This window comes from Sabethes cyaneus, chromosome 2, assembly GCF_943734655.1.
Source record: "Sabethes cyaneus chromosome 2, idSabCyanKW18_F2, whole genome shotgun sequence".
NCBI classification, from domain to species: domain Eukaryota; kingdom Metazoa; phylum Arthropoda; class Insecta; order Diptera; family Culicidae; genus Sabethes; species Sabethes cyaneus.
In genome coordinates this window covers 237,358,869-237,373,587 of record NC_071354.1, presented here as the reverse complement: position 1 = coordinate 237,373,587, position 14,719 = coordinate 237,358,869, and the positions used below count along the sequence as shown (strand labels likewise).

The 14,719-nt window shown below is 38.0% G+C and overlaps 1 protein-coding gene across 1 annotated transcript in view; it reads right to left on the bottom strand.

Annotated features, from left to right (window-relative positions):
* Window positions 1-14,719, bottom strand: part of LOC128738932 (E3 ubiquitin-protein ligase AMFR-like) — a 118,287-nt gene that overhangs the window by 66,072 nt on the left and 37,496 nt on the right. The window contains exons 3-5 of the mRNA XM_053834426.1: window positions 6,997-7,089; window positions 5,762-5,845; window positions 5,309-5,389 (exon numbers count right to left, since the gene is read on the bottom strand). Coding sequence (XP_053690401.1) covers window positions 5,309-5,389; window positions 5,762-5,845; window positions 6,997-7,089 — 258 coding nt within the window. The remainder of the gene's footprint in view (window positions 1-5,308; window positions 5,390-5,761; window positions 5,846-6,996; window positions 7,090-14,719) is intronic.

The window sequence follows — 14,719 nt, the reverse complement described above, 5'->3', positions numbered from 1 at the left end:
CTGTATAGCTTATGACAAATAGTGGATCTGCGGTCACATGAATTTGATATCACAGCAGTCGACTACAGAGTAACATCTTACCTAGCAGCGAGCAAACGGGTACCAATGTTGCTTACATTGAGAATAGCGCTCAGCACCAGGGCCCGACAACGTCACCTTCAATTGCATAGCGTCATTTAACAATGAAGTAGTGAAGCTTCGATTTCAACAGAAACAGGACCGCTTCAGTTTCAAACTGGCTTCAGTCAGCGTCAGCGAAACGGGCTTCACTTCATCATGACTATCGGTTTCAACTTTTCATTTGTACTTTTCTATCAAATATTCAGAAGAATACTAGCAACTTTAAATGCAAATAAATTGATTTTGAGTAATCTTTCCTACAATGCAACGCATATTAAAGTTAACCTAGGTAATGTCGACCAATCGTGCCTGATTTTCTGCCATCGTCAATTGAAACAACCACCAACTTCAACCGAAGCTTGCTTGAAACGTTCTGTTCAATAAATGAAGCAAGTCACTTCATGTACGAAGCGAAGGTAAGAGAAAGTCAGTTTCATTTATTTGTTTCGACGATGCCGGGCCCTGCTCAGCACACAACTAATAGCTGGCCGGTATTTGTTAAATTTGTTTATGCAGTCATATGAATCAAATCATACTAGTGAATCAAATCTGTTAAACATAAAAATCAGATCTGTTAAGAATGTTAAATTAATCGTCAGAAGATGATAAATGAGTCGCTCAGAAGGAAAGGGGTGTAAGTGACAAAATTGAAAAAATCGAGATAATGATAGGAAACGATACTTTGAGCATGGTTTTATGCATGCTAGAAAATTCGTGTCAAAATTTTACCGTTTAATGACTTTTTTAGAAACATGAAAAAAAGAGCAAAATAAAAGTTGGGTTTCGCTTGGAAGGAAAGGGGTGTGTAAGTGCAAATAACATTTTCAAAAATGTCTTATATCTCCCAAAAATTATAAAATGCTTTTCCAAGATTTCAATAGAAATTAATAAAGTGAAGTTAACAGAACCATAGTGCGCCATTAGTTTTGTATTTTAACCTGACGAATTTTCTAGCTGACTTCTAGCTTAACTTTGGATCCGATTTTCTCGAAATATACTTTTTGTCACTTACACCCCTTTCCTTCTGAGCGACTCAAATTATTTATTGATTACACATAGCGATTTGAACGAAAGTCTTATGTTCTTAGACGTTAGAAGAAATTTTGCCCCGTTCCTGCTCGTATGTATAGCCACTATGTTAAATATCATGATATTGAAATCGTATCATAGAAATATCGCGTTACCGGGACGATGAAATGAGAAAATTCAAAACGACCAATCCAACAATAAGTTAATCAAAGCGACCTATGTAATATGTCCAATGTACATTCCGGTTGAAAAAATGTCCTATGTAACTTTTTGGGCTTATTCAATGTAAATTCTGCATAAAATTACAAGATCTCTTTATTATGACAAAGTACTTTTATGCATACTGACTTTGCCGAGGACAGAATAAAAAAAAAATGATTCAGTTTTAAACACTTTCAAATAATATTTCATCAATCTTCGCGCGCGCTTTACTGGCAAAAAGTGTTTTGTTAGATAGGTCCTTTTGAAAAGTTACGCGAGAATTGCTTATTTCTTGGAATAAATGAACAAAAAAATTATTGGTGAGTAGCTGATAAGTTGTACTTCATGGTAAAAAAGGAAATTTGCGATAAAAAGTTTAGGAACTGGCCGATTTTTATCAAGGAACTGACCCCGCCAATTGGTGGGGTTGGGCATTAACGTCAACTTTTTTTGGTAATTTGACAACGTGTTGTTTTCGTTGTATTTATTGATTTTTTTCGAGTTTAAGCTACAAATTATTGTTATAGGCCTTGTTAGCTTCTTTTATATGCCTTAAAAAATACACAAGCATGCAGTGGGATTAATATGGAAGGGTAATTTACAGGATTTATCACCTAATTTTCAGTGCGCATTTTGACGAGCTGCAATATAACGCTTTATAGCTATATCACAAAACATTTTTGCATTTTATGGTATTTGAAAACCATAACCCTATAACCAAGAAACAGATTCATTGAAACCCGGCGAATTTTACCTCTTAACGACAAATTCTTGATAAGCAAGACAATATTATTCAAAATGGGATCCATCATAGACTATTTTAAAACCGCAAATTTTAATCTATACCGCTTAATAAGTTTGTGTTAATGAACAAATTGAATGAATTACAGTTTCAGGTTACAGTTTCAAAGCATATTATGGTGTAGGCAATCCTGACTTGGGAGCAGCTACTAATGTTGATGTTCGCCTTTCTAAAATTTTGCCGGATTTTAAAAATCATATTTTTCGATTATTATTATGCGACATTACCTTTTAAATTACGATATTGATTTTATGATCTCCACTCGAGAGGAACGAGAGGAATATACGACTGGGAACTATTCGGAGTAATAGAATCCCCAAAAGCAAACTGCTTACTGATAAGGACATCAATAGGCAAGATCGTGGTGATTCTGCTGAATCCATTGCCAAATTTGAACATACAACTGTTTCTGTGAAAGATTCGCTTCCCACGGACAATGACTATAGACAACGATGAACTGGAAGTGGTTGATGAGTTCATATATTTGGGATCTCTGGTCTCCGCCGACAATATTACGGGCAAGGAGATTCAATGATGCATTCAAGCTGGAAGTCAAGTCTAGTTTTCCTCCGCAAGACGCTTCGATTAACCCCTCTAGGGTCTACTTCATTTTTAGCACTGCAAAATTCACTAAAATGGCGGTAAGTTTTTTATCTTTCAATATTTTTTCACCAAATTTGGGAATTTTTCCGGAAATATTTTCTATTTTCATAATATCTATAGATAATAGCCATATGTCATATGGTCCCGGAGTTATTCCGGAGTTCCTAGGGCGACCGTGACATGGCTCTTTTAGATAAAGTTGCCAAATATTTAAAACTTGTTTGAAACCTGTTGATTTTTGTAAGCATATCATCGACTGTGGACATATCAGTTACTTTGCCGCAGTTATGAGCCATGGTGCGCGCCATCCGAATTCGGGGGGGGGGATATTATAAATCCGGAACCGGTTCCCATAAAGGGACATTTCAGCATCAGTAAATTATGTCGTGTCGCATATCAAAAAACATCAGCACTCGACAAAATAGCGATTGGCGATCATCTCATGTCTCACAGAGGCCGTATGACCGGTTCCGGGCCCGGGGAGGGTTTCTTTTCTGATTCAAGTACGGAACGGATTTCGAAGGAACTCGTCCGGGACCTGGAATCGGCCATATGGTCAAAAATTTCAGTTGAAGCTCATTATAACTAGTTTCATAAATACTAGCACTGTTATAGATGTTCTGAAATTGAGGTCCCGAATTAAATTGAAAAATTTGATTTTGCAACTTTTTTGCGTCCAGGTGTCCAACCCCGCCAATTGGCGGGTTACGAATTTCTATAAATAATCAAACTATTCCTGAACTTAGTAATTAGAGAATATTTTTTCCATTATTCTAGCCACGAAATGAGCATTTTTAAATTTTTTCAAGCAAATCAAAAATTTGGGCACTAGAGGGTTAAGGTTTTGACTAACAAGTGCAGTAGTATATGAGATGTTAAAAATTCCTTTTATAAAATATTTATAATCTAAAATTTCTTTAATCAATAAAAAAAATTGTATGAAATATATCGAATGTCATTTTAAGGCCAAAATAAGATATGATAACAAAATCAGTTATTATACTCATCTTACAACCACTGTTTTAAATATCTACTCAATAACAAAACGTGTTATCAATGTATCTTCATATCTATTCAATAACAAAATATACCATTATAACACAGTTTGATATTGTTTTTGTATTATTTTGCTCTTCGCTCCTGCTCGGGGGAACAGACGTAAATGAAAAACGAGCAAAATATTACAGAAATCATAGAAAAGAAAAAGGAAGAGAAGGAAACCGAGAAAAGAAATGGAATATAGAAGAGAAAACAGGATAAACCAAAAGGGAAAAGAAGAGAGAGAGAGAGAGAGGAGGGAGAGAGAGAGAGGGAGAAAAAAAAAACCGATGGAGGAAACGAGAAAAATGAGAAACCATACATACAAGCAGAAAGATAGGACAAAAAAGGAAAACATGAAAAACAGATTATAAATGAGAGATAAAAAGATGGAAAACGAGAAATAAAAAGAGTAAATCGACGAAGAAATAGTTTTCTCTTTCTTCGTCGATTTACTCTTTTTATTTCCCCACAGAAGGCAACAACAAAATAAACGTGACAGAAAAGATGAAAAACGAAGCATCAGAAAGAAAAATGAAACACACGAAGATGAGAAAACAAGAATGAAAGGAGATAAAAGAATTAAAAAAAAAACACAAAGAGTAGATACCAAAAAGGGGAAAAAAAGAAGAAAAAAGTCGAAATGCGGGAAATAAAATATGAACGAGACAGGAAACAAAGAAAAACGGAATAATGAAACAGAAAACATGGGATGAAAAAGAAAAGAAAACAAAAGAAGAAGGGCTAAACCAAGAAAACGGTACCAAAAATGAAAAAATCCGGTGCAAAAAGTGATAAAACAGGGAAAAGGAAGAAAAAGAAACAGAAAAAAGGTAAAACGTGAGAGAGAATAAGACGAAAAATGTCAATCAGTTTTAATTTTAAGTAAAACTTCGTGTGTCTAATTTCATGAACCAAATTATACTAATTTCAATTATAAGTCTAATATCAAATCCAATTTTAAGTCCAATTTCCAGTTCATTATGAAGTAAAGCAAAGCAATTGATATAAACGTCCTTCAGAACTTGACCCTTCTTTATCGACAGACTCCGCCGCCGCTTATTAGAGTTCAGGAAAATTACGGGGCTAGTGCAAAGATTATATTAACTCTGTAACGACACCGTCCATTCGAGATTCGAACATACGACGACTGGCTTGTTAGGCCAGCATCGTACTCTGGAGCTAACTAGGCGGGCCTAGTAAGTAAAGCATCAAGCCCAAATTAATAAAAATTCAAGTCTTACTTAATGTCCTCAAGCAAGGTCCGATTTAAAGTTCAATTTCAACTTTGGTTTTAAATACAAATGCATCCTGTGTCCGTGTGAAATTTTCTACCTAGCCGGCCGTAATTTTTTTGGGGACAAGTAATAATAGCTTCGCAATCCTAGGATTACTCCGTTTTGCCAGGCTAACAACATTCTGCTGAAAGGTCGAGTGCTCCGCGTTTTGGTTTATGTCTGGGCACACTAGTGATCCGAAATATTAACTGTTTTATTTTTTTACAATTTTACTTACGTATTCGAATCGATCCTTGCTCAGCTGCGACAGTAGATGAAGGAAACCGAGCACAGAAAACCACGACACCCACAGCAGGACCTAAAATTAGACAAAACAAAATAAAGAATTATTAGCTTCAAGCTAAAGTAAAGGTATGATTGGGTTGAACATCAGTAACAAAATTGTCGAAATAATGATGTATTAAAGTATTTTTACATTCAGGAAACAAATTAGTGAATGACAAAAGATTTTAAGGTCATAAAACATAAAAAAAATAATTTAAACGGGTCACTTGATATTAAAAAATTACGCTTTTATAACTCTCCAAAAGCGGCGTGACCCCAATTATTGAATTGCCTCAATAAAAACCCCAATTTACTGGCCAAGAGTTAAATTAAAATTACCGTAAAAATCAAAATGATGTCAACCCCTTTTTGTTCCTCTTGTTGTATCGATCAACAGCCAACTCACCTCGTGTAGATACTGCACATTAACGACGCCAAACACGAAAATGAACTTGTAGAATATAAAGTTCCAAAATTTGTCCTTCATGTGCTGGAAAGAAAGGAAACAAGAAGAAGAAAAAAACTATTTTATATAAAACCTCCAATAAAACTGGAATGAGGACGACATATAAGGCAGGCGAAGTTCGAAGTTGTCCCTCACGTTTACGGTTTCCTGCCGGACGACGGAAAGATCCAGTGCCTCCATTTTCAGACCACATTTGCAAGCACGTCACAATGAGCGAGCCTCCGCTGCGCTGTTCTGCAGCTCTGCACTGGCGGCGAAAGGTTTCTTCGAACTGAATCGAAGGTTCGCAGCGGCACGATTTCTTCATCTGCATCATTTTGAGCACCTAGACCTAGATTTCGAACGAGTCGACCGACCGACCCACAAAGATTAGAAATTTTCGAGCAGCTTCCGATGACGGTCCGGTAGCACTCGGTTCCAATACAAAAGGTGAGACAGTTCCAATTCGCACGCGCAAGGACAGCTACCTAACTAGCATCGATTGACGCAAAATGCTTATCGTTGTTTAAACAAAATCCGGCTTTCAATGTTGAATCGGAAATTCAATTAATTTAATTTATAATCATAGTGGCACAGTTTCGGTTCGAACCATCTCCAATTTATTAGTAGTTTTTTTTTTGTTCATTCTTTTGCAACCCATTTTTCACAAAAGTTCAATGCCAAATCACACACTTGCTTTCAGGTGAGTGGTTCTAGGTGAACAAGTTCAGAACGGATTCTTTTTAAGGTTAAGCATTTAACTGTTAAGTTTCAAAAATCGTACAGGGATTAGTTGTGAGCTCGAGCGCGCGCCGGAAGCTCCGAAAATGGAACGTGAAGCCGGCTAACCTTTTATCCTGCACCGTGCACCGTCGACATTTCATTTCACATTAACCAAAAGCTAAAATAAAAACACTGTATTTAACGATGCCATAAATGTTTCCTTTTTTTTTGGCTTCTAACGAAATTGACTCCAAAACCGGTCGCTCAGTGTGGTTTATGATCGCTCGGTGGACCGACTACCAAAGTCAAAGTTGGGCTAAGATAGAAAAAACGCGGCTTAACACAGTAAGTCGGTTTACAGTGTCAAGCCCCTGGCGCCGCGCCGCGTCGCGGCCTTCGATCGTAATTGGAACGCAGAGCAAGACTGTGTTGCAGGATGTTGGATATATAGGTGTGGTGTATATTTAGCTTACCTGTTGCTCTGAGATTCGTAGTTCACCAAAGACCACCTTCTGGATCGATTTGCCGAGCAGGACCAGACAGCAATAAGCCATGTTGATCAAGGTCTGTAAGTAATGGAAGTGAGAAATAAGGAAATTACTATAATTTATCATTCTGATAATATGCTATTGAAATTCAAACACTCGGACCCTTCGAAATTGACTAAAATGCCCGCATTCTATAGAACAACTACTGGAAAAGACAGTGTAATAATAGAGGCCGTGGCAGTGAGAATAGATGTTTAACGCATAGTCAGTCAGTGACTGAAGCATAACTTTACTGAAGCATAGTAAGATAGTATATTTAACAAAAGTGCCCAGCATTCGCTACCTCGAAAACCTTCTTCGATGGAAAATTTCAATAAATTCACATGAAGCATTGTGATATCCAAGATTCAAATGTTGGATCTGGTAAAACGCAAAATATTTGAAAAAAAATCAATGTAAATTACTATTTGATGCTAACCATCGATTGTGTGTAAAACATAGTTGCGACGTATATAACGTCTATAGAACCCTTTTTTGTGTACCACAAGGGAGTAATCACGGATCGATACTTTTCCCCAACATGATAGGATATTTTCTTCATTACACCAACTAGGTCAGATCTGTTCTAGGTAGATGATCTGACAGTATTCTTGAATGCAAGGTCCATTGAGGATTACAGACAGCTGCCGTGGATAGTCGACAGAGTCAACCTACAAGAATCTTAAACAACCCTCATTGAAGGAACACCAGTTACAACATATCAAAGGCTAATCCTAACCTAAGCTTCATTTTTCACCAGCAACTAGATTTTGGATCCGATTTTGAAACAAATTTTGGACCAGATCCTGGATTTGATCCATATTTTCGACCTGAACTATATCGTGAACCACATTTGTTTTTATTAAATTTTGTTCCAGATTTTGAAAAAAAAAATTAGTCTAGATTGTGGACCATGTATTTCTTATTAGGGAGTGAATGTGTTTTTGTGAAGAACGAATATTGGAAGAACTGGGACAGGGTCCCACCTGGACAGTTAATTATTTTTCACAGTTTGCATATCATTTTTCCCAGTTCTTTCAATGTTCGTTCTTCACAAAAACACATTTACTCCCTAATAAGAAGTACATGGTCCACAATCTAGACAAAATCTTTTCCATAATCTGGAACAAAATTTGATATCAACAAATATGGTCCACGACATAGTCCAGGTCGAAAATATGGATCAAATCCAGAATCTGGTCCAAAATTTGTTTCAAAATCGGATCCAAAATCTAGTTGCTGATTTAAAATCTGATTTAAAATGTAGTCCAAAATGTGGACCAGAATTCAGTTCTAATCGGTTACAGAATTTGTTACAAAATCTGGAAAAACTCTGCAATCTAGTCCAGATCGAAAATACGGACCTAATCCAGAATCTGGTCCAAAATTTGATCAAAAATGTGGTCTAAAATATTATCCAAAATTTGGTCCAAATCTGATAGAAATAAGGCCCAAAATCAGGTCTAGAATCTGATGTAGCTCCAAGATCTGCTTCAGGTCCAGAATCTGTTAAAAAATCAAGACCAAAATGTGATCATTTCCGATCAGATTTAAAGTCTTATCTAAACAATGGTTCATGATAAAAATGTGGTCCAAAATCTGAGACAGGTCCAGAATGTGGTGCAGACCAGGTCTAGAATCTGGGTTTAAAACCCGATCCAAAATGTTGTCAAAAATCTGATCATAAATTGGTTCAGAATCGAGTTCAAGTCTATTACAAAATCTGAAACAAAAGTTGATAAAAAATGAAATCCTCGATGTAGTTCAGGTCCAAAATATGGTTCAGGTCCGGAATCTGGCTCGAAATCCGATCCAAAATATGGTTAATGGTTCTGGCCCATAAAAATCTGATCAAAAATGTGGTCTAAAATCTTGTTTATAACGTGGTTCAGTTCCAAAATCTGATCCAAAATTTGATATTCCACCCTGTGAATCCAGTGGATATTTTTCGGAAATGGAATTTCTGAAAGCTGTTTTCCAATGTTTCAGCTTAACTGACCGGCATCCTTAAGGTTTTTCACGAATGTCCGATAATGAAGTATTTTGGTGTAAGTCCTTCGCCTTTACCTTTGTGCTATATACGTGCTATATACGAGAGCGGGTATTTGCTAATCCTTGTTTTTCAGTAACTAGGATTTCATAATTTATTTTCTGTCCACCGTCGGGTTTTCGTATAGCATCTTTAACGCTCTTTACCATGCGCTCCCATATGCCGCCCATGTGTGGAGCTAAGAAAAAGTAGAAAATTGATTTTGTCTTAGCAGCTGTAAACGTCGCTGCATACTCTAGATTACTAAAATCTAACTTCTCTAGGTTTCGGCCAACCGAGTATCATCTGTTGTCTAGAGCTGTAGAGATTTTTCGTTGGTTGTTGGTTGCACCACCAAAAGTTGAAAACGACCTAATGTGCATCCCTGTTTCACCAATTTTTCATCTTACCAGTGTCGTTGGTAACTGCTTTCTTCATGTTCAGCCCAATACTTCTTCATTGGATGAAACTGGGGATTCAGCTTTTTTGAGATGGATTAGATTCCGTCGTCGTAGTACCATTGTAGCACATCCTTGCTGTAATGGTAGCTACCTAGAACTGTCCAAAACGTAACTAGACCATTATGAGTATTACCCAAGGGTTAAATTCGTTGGTTGAGGCGCTCACTTTTTTATTCTTCCGAATCCATAATTTTATCTTTCACAAAAATACTGGGATGCTTGTCACAGGAACAGATCCCTTGCCAAGTCATGACTTTTTTTCTCGAACTTATCGGCGTAAACAAACTGTAATCTGCTACGAAGCTTGCCGCGAGCAGGAGTGTTGCAGAATTTGACCCCCCTGGAATTTGCTTCAAATCAATTTTTTCACAAGCAAGACACATCCATTACGTTTTCTCGCTTCCACGCTTGGTGGTAAAGCTTACAACCCTGAATTCTGTGCCACTGCTTGTTGTTTGATGATTCAGTTGAGTTCTCTATTTGCTCGGTAACACTTGTAGCCTTTGCGGAGATGGATGCCTAACCAATAGAATAGTTAAGACTGGAGGGACAAAATTAGATATGAGACTATCTAATAGAAGGGTCTACCTCCGTACCGTTTAATTGCATAAAACACACGGGTACCAAGCGAGAGTGCGGGTTGGAGTCCCATCTGCCATTGATCGACCCAATGTCGAAACGTCGGAAAACATCAAACTGAAGACTGCCCTGCCAAATATTAACAGGAACAATTGAATCCAGTCGATAAAAAACACAACCGAACGTTATAACGTTGCGTCTTTTTCTGCAGAAAGAGATAGCATTACATTTCTGTACCTTCACTTCCATCCCCTTCAGCGTGTGCCAGTTTAATAATGCGTCAATATCAGCTTGGATTGCACAGCACTCAGCCGCTGACGTTACTACACGAAAAAAATTGAGATCATCTGCGAACGAGACTGTATAGTGGTGCACATATCGTTCACAAATAGTATAAACAGCAGTGGACCTAGATGGCTTCCTTGAGGTACATCCGATTCGATCTCAAACGGAAGTGAACTCGTTCCTATGCGGAATCTATGCGGAAGTAAGCAGTACGCTCGGTGAGATACGACAGTATCCACCGTGTTAACCATTCGGGCAATCCAATTTTTTCTATGCGGCACTTTATCGAAAGCCTTTGCAAAATCGATGTAAACGGCATCGACTTACTGACGTTTATCAAGTGCACTGCTCAGCGATGAAACGTAAGCCATCAAGTTGGTCGTCGTTGATCGTTTTTTAACGAACCCATGCTGCCATTCGGAAATACTCTGGTGAATCTTCGGATACAGTAAATAATAAATTAATACAAAAATTGTCAACATCAGTGAGGGTAATGAGTACCAACATTATGCCACAAAAAGATCGAAAATCGAACATACGTAGCCCGCGAAAATTCAAAATTCGCGATACTTTTTGAACAAACCTCGCAATATATCAATTAGTTTTTGCGTATACGTTTAAAATGCCTCCCAGTTGGCTTCGAGGTATGGCGCTGGCCTACTAAGCCAGTCGTCGTTTGTTCGAATCTCGACTGGGAGAAGCTGTTAGAGTCAATTGGATCGTAGCAACTGGCCCTGAAATTGTCCTGCACTCTAACAGCTGGCTGCGAAGTTTGTCGTATAAAAACAGAAGGTCAAGTTTCGATAACGGAATGTAGCACCTAGGCTTTCCTTTGCTTTGCTATTTGTTCTAAATGACGAAAATTGATAACGTCAGCATGTGCACAAAAAAAAGTTTGTGTTTATTGAATCTTTCGAAAGGTAAGATTTTTATTGGCGTAGGACTACGTCTTATCGCAAGGTGTCAAAAGACTTACAATAGCTCCTAGTGAGCTTTTTGAACATTTGCAAGTTTCTGAGGTGTTCAACCTTAGATGATTCATTTTGGCAGTTACGTAACTATGAATGCATCCCAGGTAACCAATAAGCATCACAAATGCTATTCAAATGTAGGCCAATAAGCATTTAAGTCGCCTTAAACGCTACTCAAATGCTATTTTGGCAAAATATACAGCTACTTTACTGATAACCTTCTTATAGTGCTGACAATGCTAATTTACAGCTAGTTACCGACACGAAGAATTTGAATACAATTTTGGAAGCCAATTTACAGCTGTCAAAAAGCTAATATACAACAACGTGAAGCATAAAATGCCAGATATGTTGATTTGCTGTTTATGTTAATGCTTATTAGTTACCAGGAATGAGTAGTTTAATATACAAATTTGTAATTTTTCCTCACAGTAAAGTAGAAAACAACTCCCCTGTCCCCTCATTGCATAGCCAGAAAGCGGATAGTAATATTCGCCATGATTGTACAACATTTCGCCGAATATCATTTTGCGAAAAACCTTAAGCGGAATGTACCATTTCACGGAAAATTTTTTTGTGGAAAGTACCATTTCGCGATCATCTCCTTACTCGCTGTCGCTCGTTCCAGGAAACCCAGGTAGACCTAGGAAAACAAATAAACCTAGACAGTAGTGATTTCTGCGAAGAGTTGCCTCCCTGGGCGGCACTTCCGTCGGCGGGTCACCGGCAACACTCGCAGCCGTCTCGTCCTGAATGATCTAGTGTTAGTTTTTGTGGTCTTGTTATTGACTAATGTTTTATGGAAGAATCTCGAATTTCTCGAGTTCGATTAGTTTTTGAGTTTCGCAAAAATTTCTGTTTTATTTGTATGAGAGTCCATATCCCCCTACCACAGGGGTGAGTGGTCTCTAACTATCATAAAATAAATTCAAGACTCCAAAATCTCCCATATGCCAAATTTGGTTCCATTTGCTTGATTAGTTCTCAAGTTATAAGGAAATTTGAATTTCATTTGTATGGGAGCCCCCCCTCCTAAGCAGGGGAGGGGTCTCAGTTCATCATTGAAAAAATTTCTGCCCCCTAAAAGCCCCACATGCCAAATTTGGTTCCATTTGCTTGATTAGTACTCAAATTATAAGGAAATTTGTATTTCATTTGTATAGGAGCCCCCCCTCTTAAAAAAGAAAGGGGTCGTAATTTACCATAGAAAAAATTTCTGCCATCTAAAACTCCCACATGCCAAATTTGGTTCCATTTGCTTGATTACTTCTCGAATTATGGGGAAATTTGTTTTTCATTTGTATAGGAGCCCCCCCTCCTAAAGTGGGAAGGGGTCCTAATTCACCATAGAAAAAATTCTTGCCTCCAAAAACTCCCGCATGCCAAATTTGGTTCCATTTGCTTGATTAGTTCTCGAGTTATGAGGAAATTTGTATTTCGTTTGTATAGGAGCTCCCCCCCCTCTTAAAGTGGGAAGGAGTCCTAATTCACCATAGAAAATATTCTTACCCTCGAAAACTTTCACTTGCCAAATTTTGTTCCATTTGCTTGATTAGTTCTTGAGCTATGAGGAAATTTGTATTTCATTTGTATGGAAGCCCCCCCCCCCTCTTAAAGGGGAGAGGAGTCATAATTCCCCTTCTAAAGAGGGGAGGGGTTCCAACTTACCATAGAATAAATTATTGTTACCAAGAACACCCACGTGCCAGATTTTGTTTATTTGCTTGATTAGTTATGCAGTTATGCAGAAATTTGTGTTCCATTTTTATGGGAGCCCCCCCTCTTAGTGGGGGAGGGGTCTCTAACCATCACTAAAACCTTTCCTGGCCCCAAAAACCTCTACATGCAAAATTTCACGCCGATTGGTTCAGTAGTTTTTGTTGATTCCATAAGGAACATCCCGACAGACAGACAGACAGACAGAAATCCATTTTTATATATAAGATTCTTCAAAGTTTGACACATTTCTATTCAGTTGCTTCAGTTCAAAAGGATGTCGATTTTGGCAACATAAGCAACACGCATTTGTTGCCAAATTCGAAATCCTACTGTATTTAAAATCGACAAAACAGCGGTACAACGACAATGGCGTCACGTTTGGTTTCAAGGAGTGGAATTTGGCCAATCATCCACAGCTATGGTCGATTGAAGAGTACTGATCGATTGTGAAGGGAAAACTAAAGAACAAGAGTGAAACTGTAAGGGATGAGAAGAAGTTCAAGCAAAAACAGAGTTTTTTATGCTGCTTTTTACTATAAACATATTTTCAACCGAATTCATTTGAAAAAACAATTAAAGAAAACCACCAGCTTCGCTTTTGGTTTTATAGAGTGACTCATGGTGGCAGTATTCGCATAATAAAATACGTGAGCAATCGGTGAAATACCTTGGTAAATGATGACTTGCAGTAGTGATGAATAGCTTCACGCTATCAGTAGCTTGTGTACCGCCGTATTATTTCTTTGAAACTAGACTACAAAATGATCACATAGTTGCGGTATACAGTACGTGATAATGATATCATGCTTCACGCATCAATATAACACGATTGAATAACACTGTCATAATAAATTATCAGTAGCACGATATGTGTACAATGTTCAAAAAATAAATTTGACGACGAAGTTTTCGTTCTGCGGTTTTTGTAAAGTACCTCTTTGCATTATTTTTTTCAAACTGTTTGAACGTTAAAAATTCCATCCGCTAATAATAAGACAAAACCTAGCAAGGAGTATCAAACCAGTTTGGGTAAACACCTTTTGCCGGTACAACATTCTCGGTACATAAGCATGCTAAAAATATACAACAGAGAGCAACAAATATACAGCAGCGCGAAGCAGTCAAGCTAGCAACCAATTTGGTGCTTAACCCATTTATGTAGCTCTCAGCATGACTATTATAGCAACGAATTATATCTCTAATCTTGGCCGTACCTTCAACCTAATCCAAAAATACGGGCCAACGAAATTGGTTAAACCTTTCTGTGGACCCATGTAAGCTTCCAAATGATCAGCCCCCCAAGCCATTGTAAACTTAATGGTGAACGTACAAGTTTTCAGCCGTGTGAACTTGACATTGAGCAATGCCTGCCTGGTTGGTTGGAAGCCACGCGATCGAAAGGAACGTAATATACCTACCCTGTGCTTGGTGCTAGGAGATGGATGAGGGTGGCAGTCTAGTCGGGTTATACGTGAATACGCCAGCTAGTACCACCCTAACCCGGTCCAGCGTAGTCGCCTAGAGTAGACAACAGCATATAGAAGTAGCGAGCGCGAGTGGGTGCTAATTGAACGAGCACAAGCCCCGGTGGATGACCGCCGGGTGACATTGATCGACAATCGACA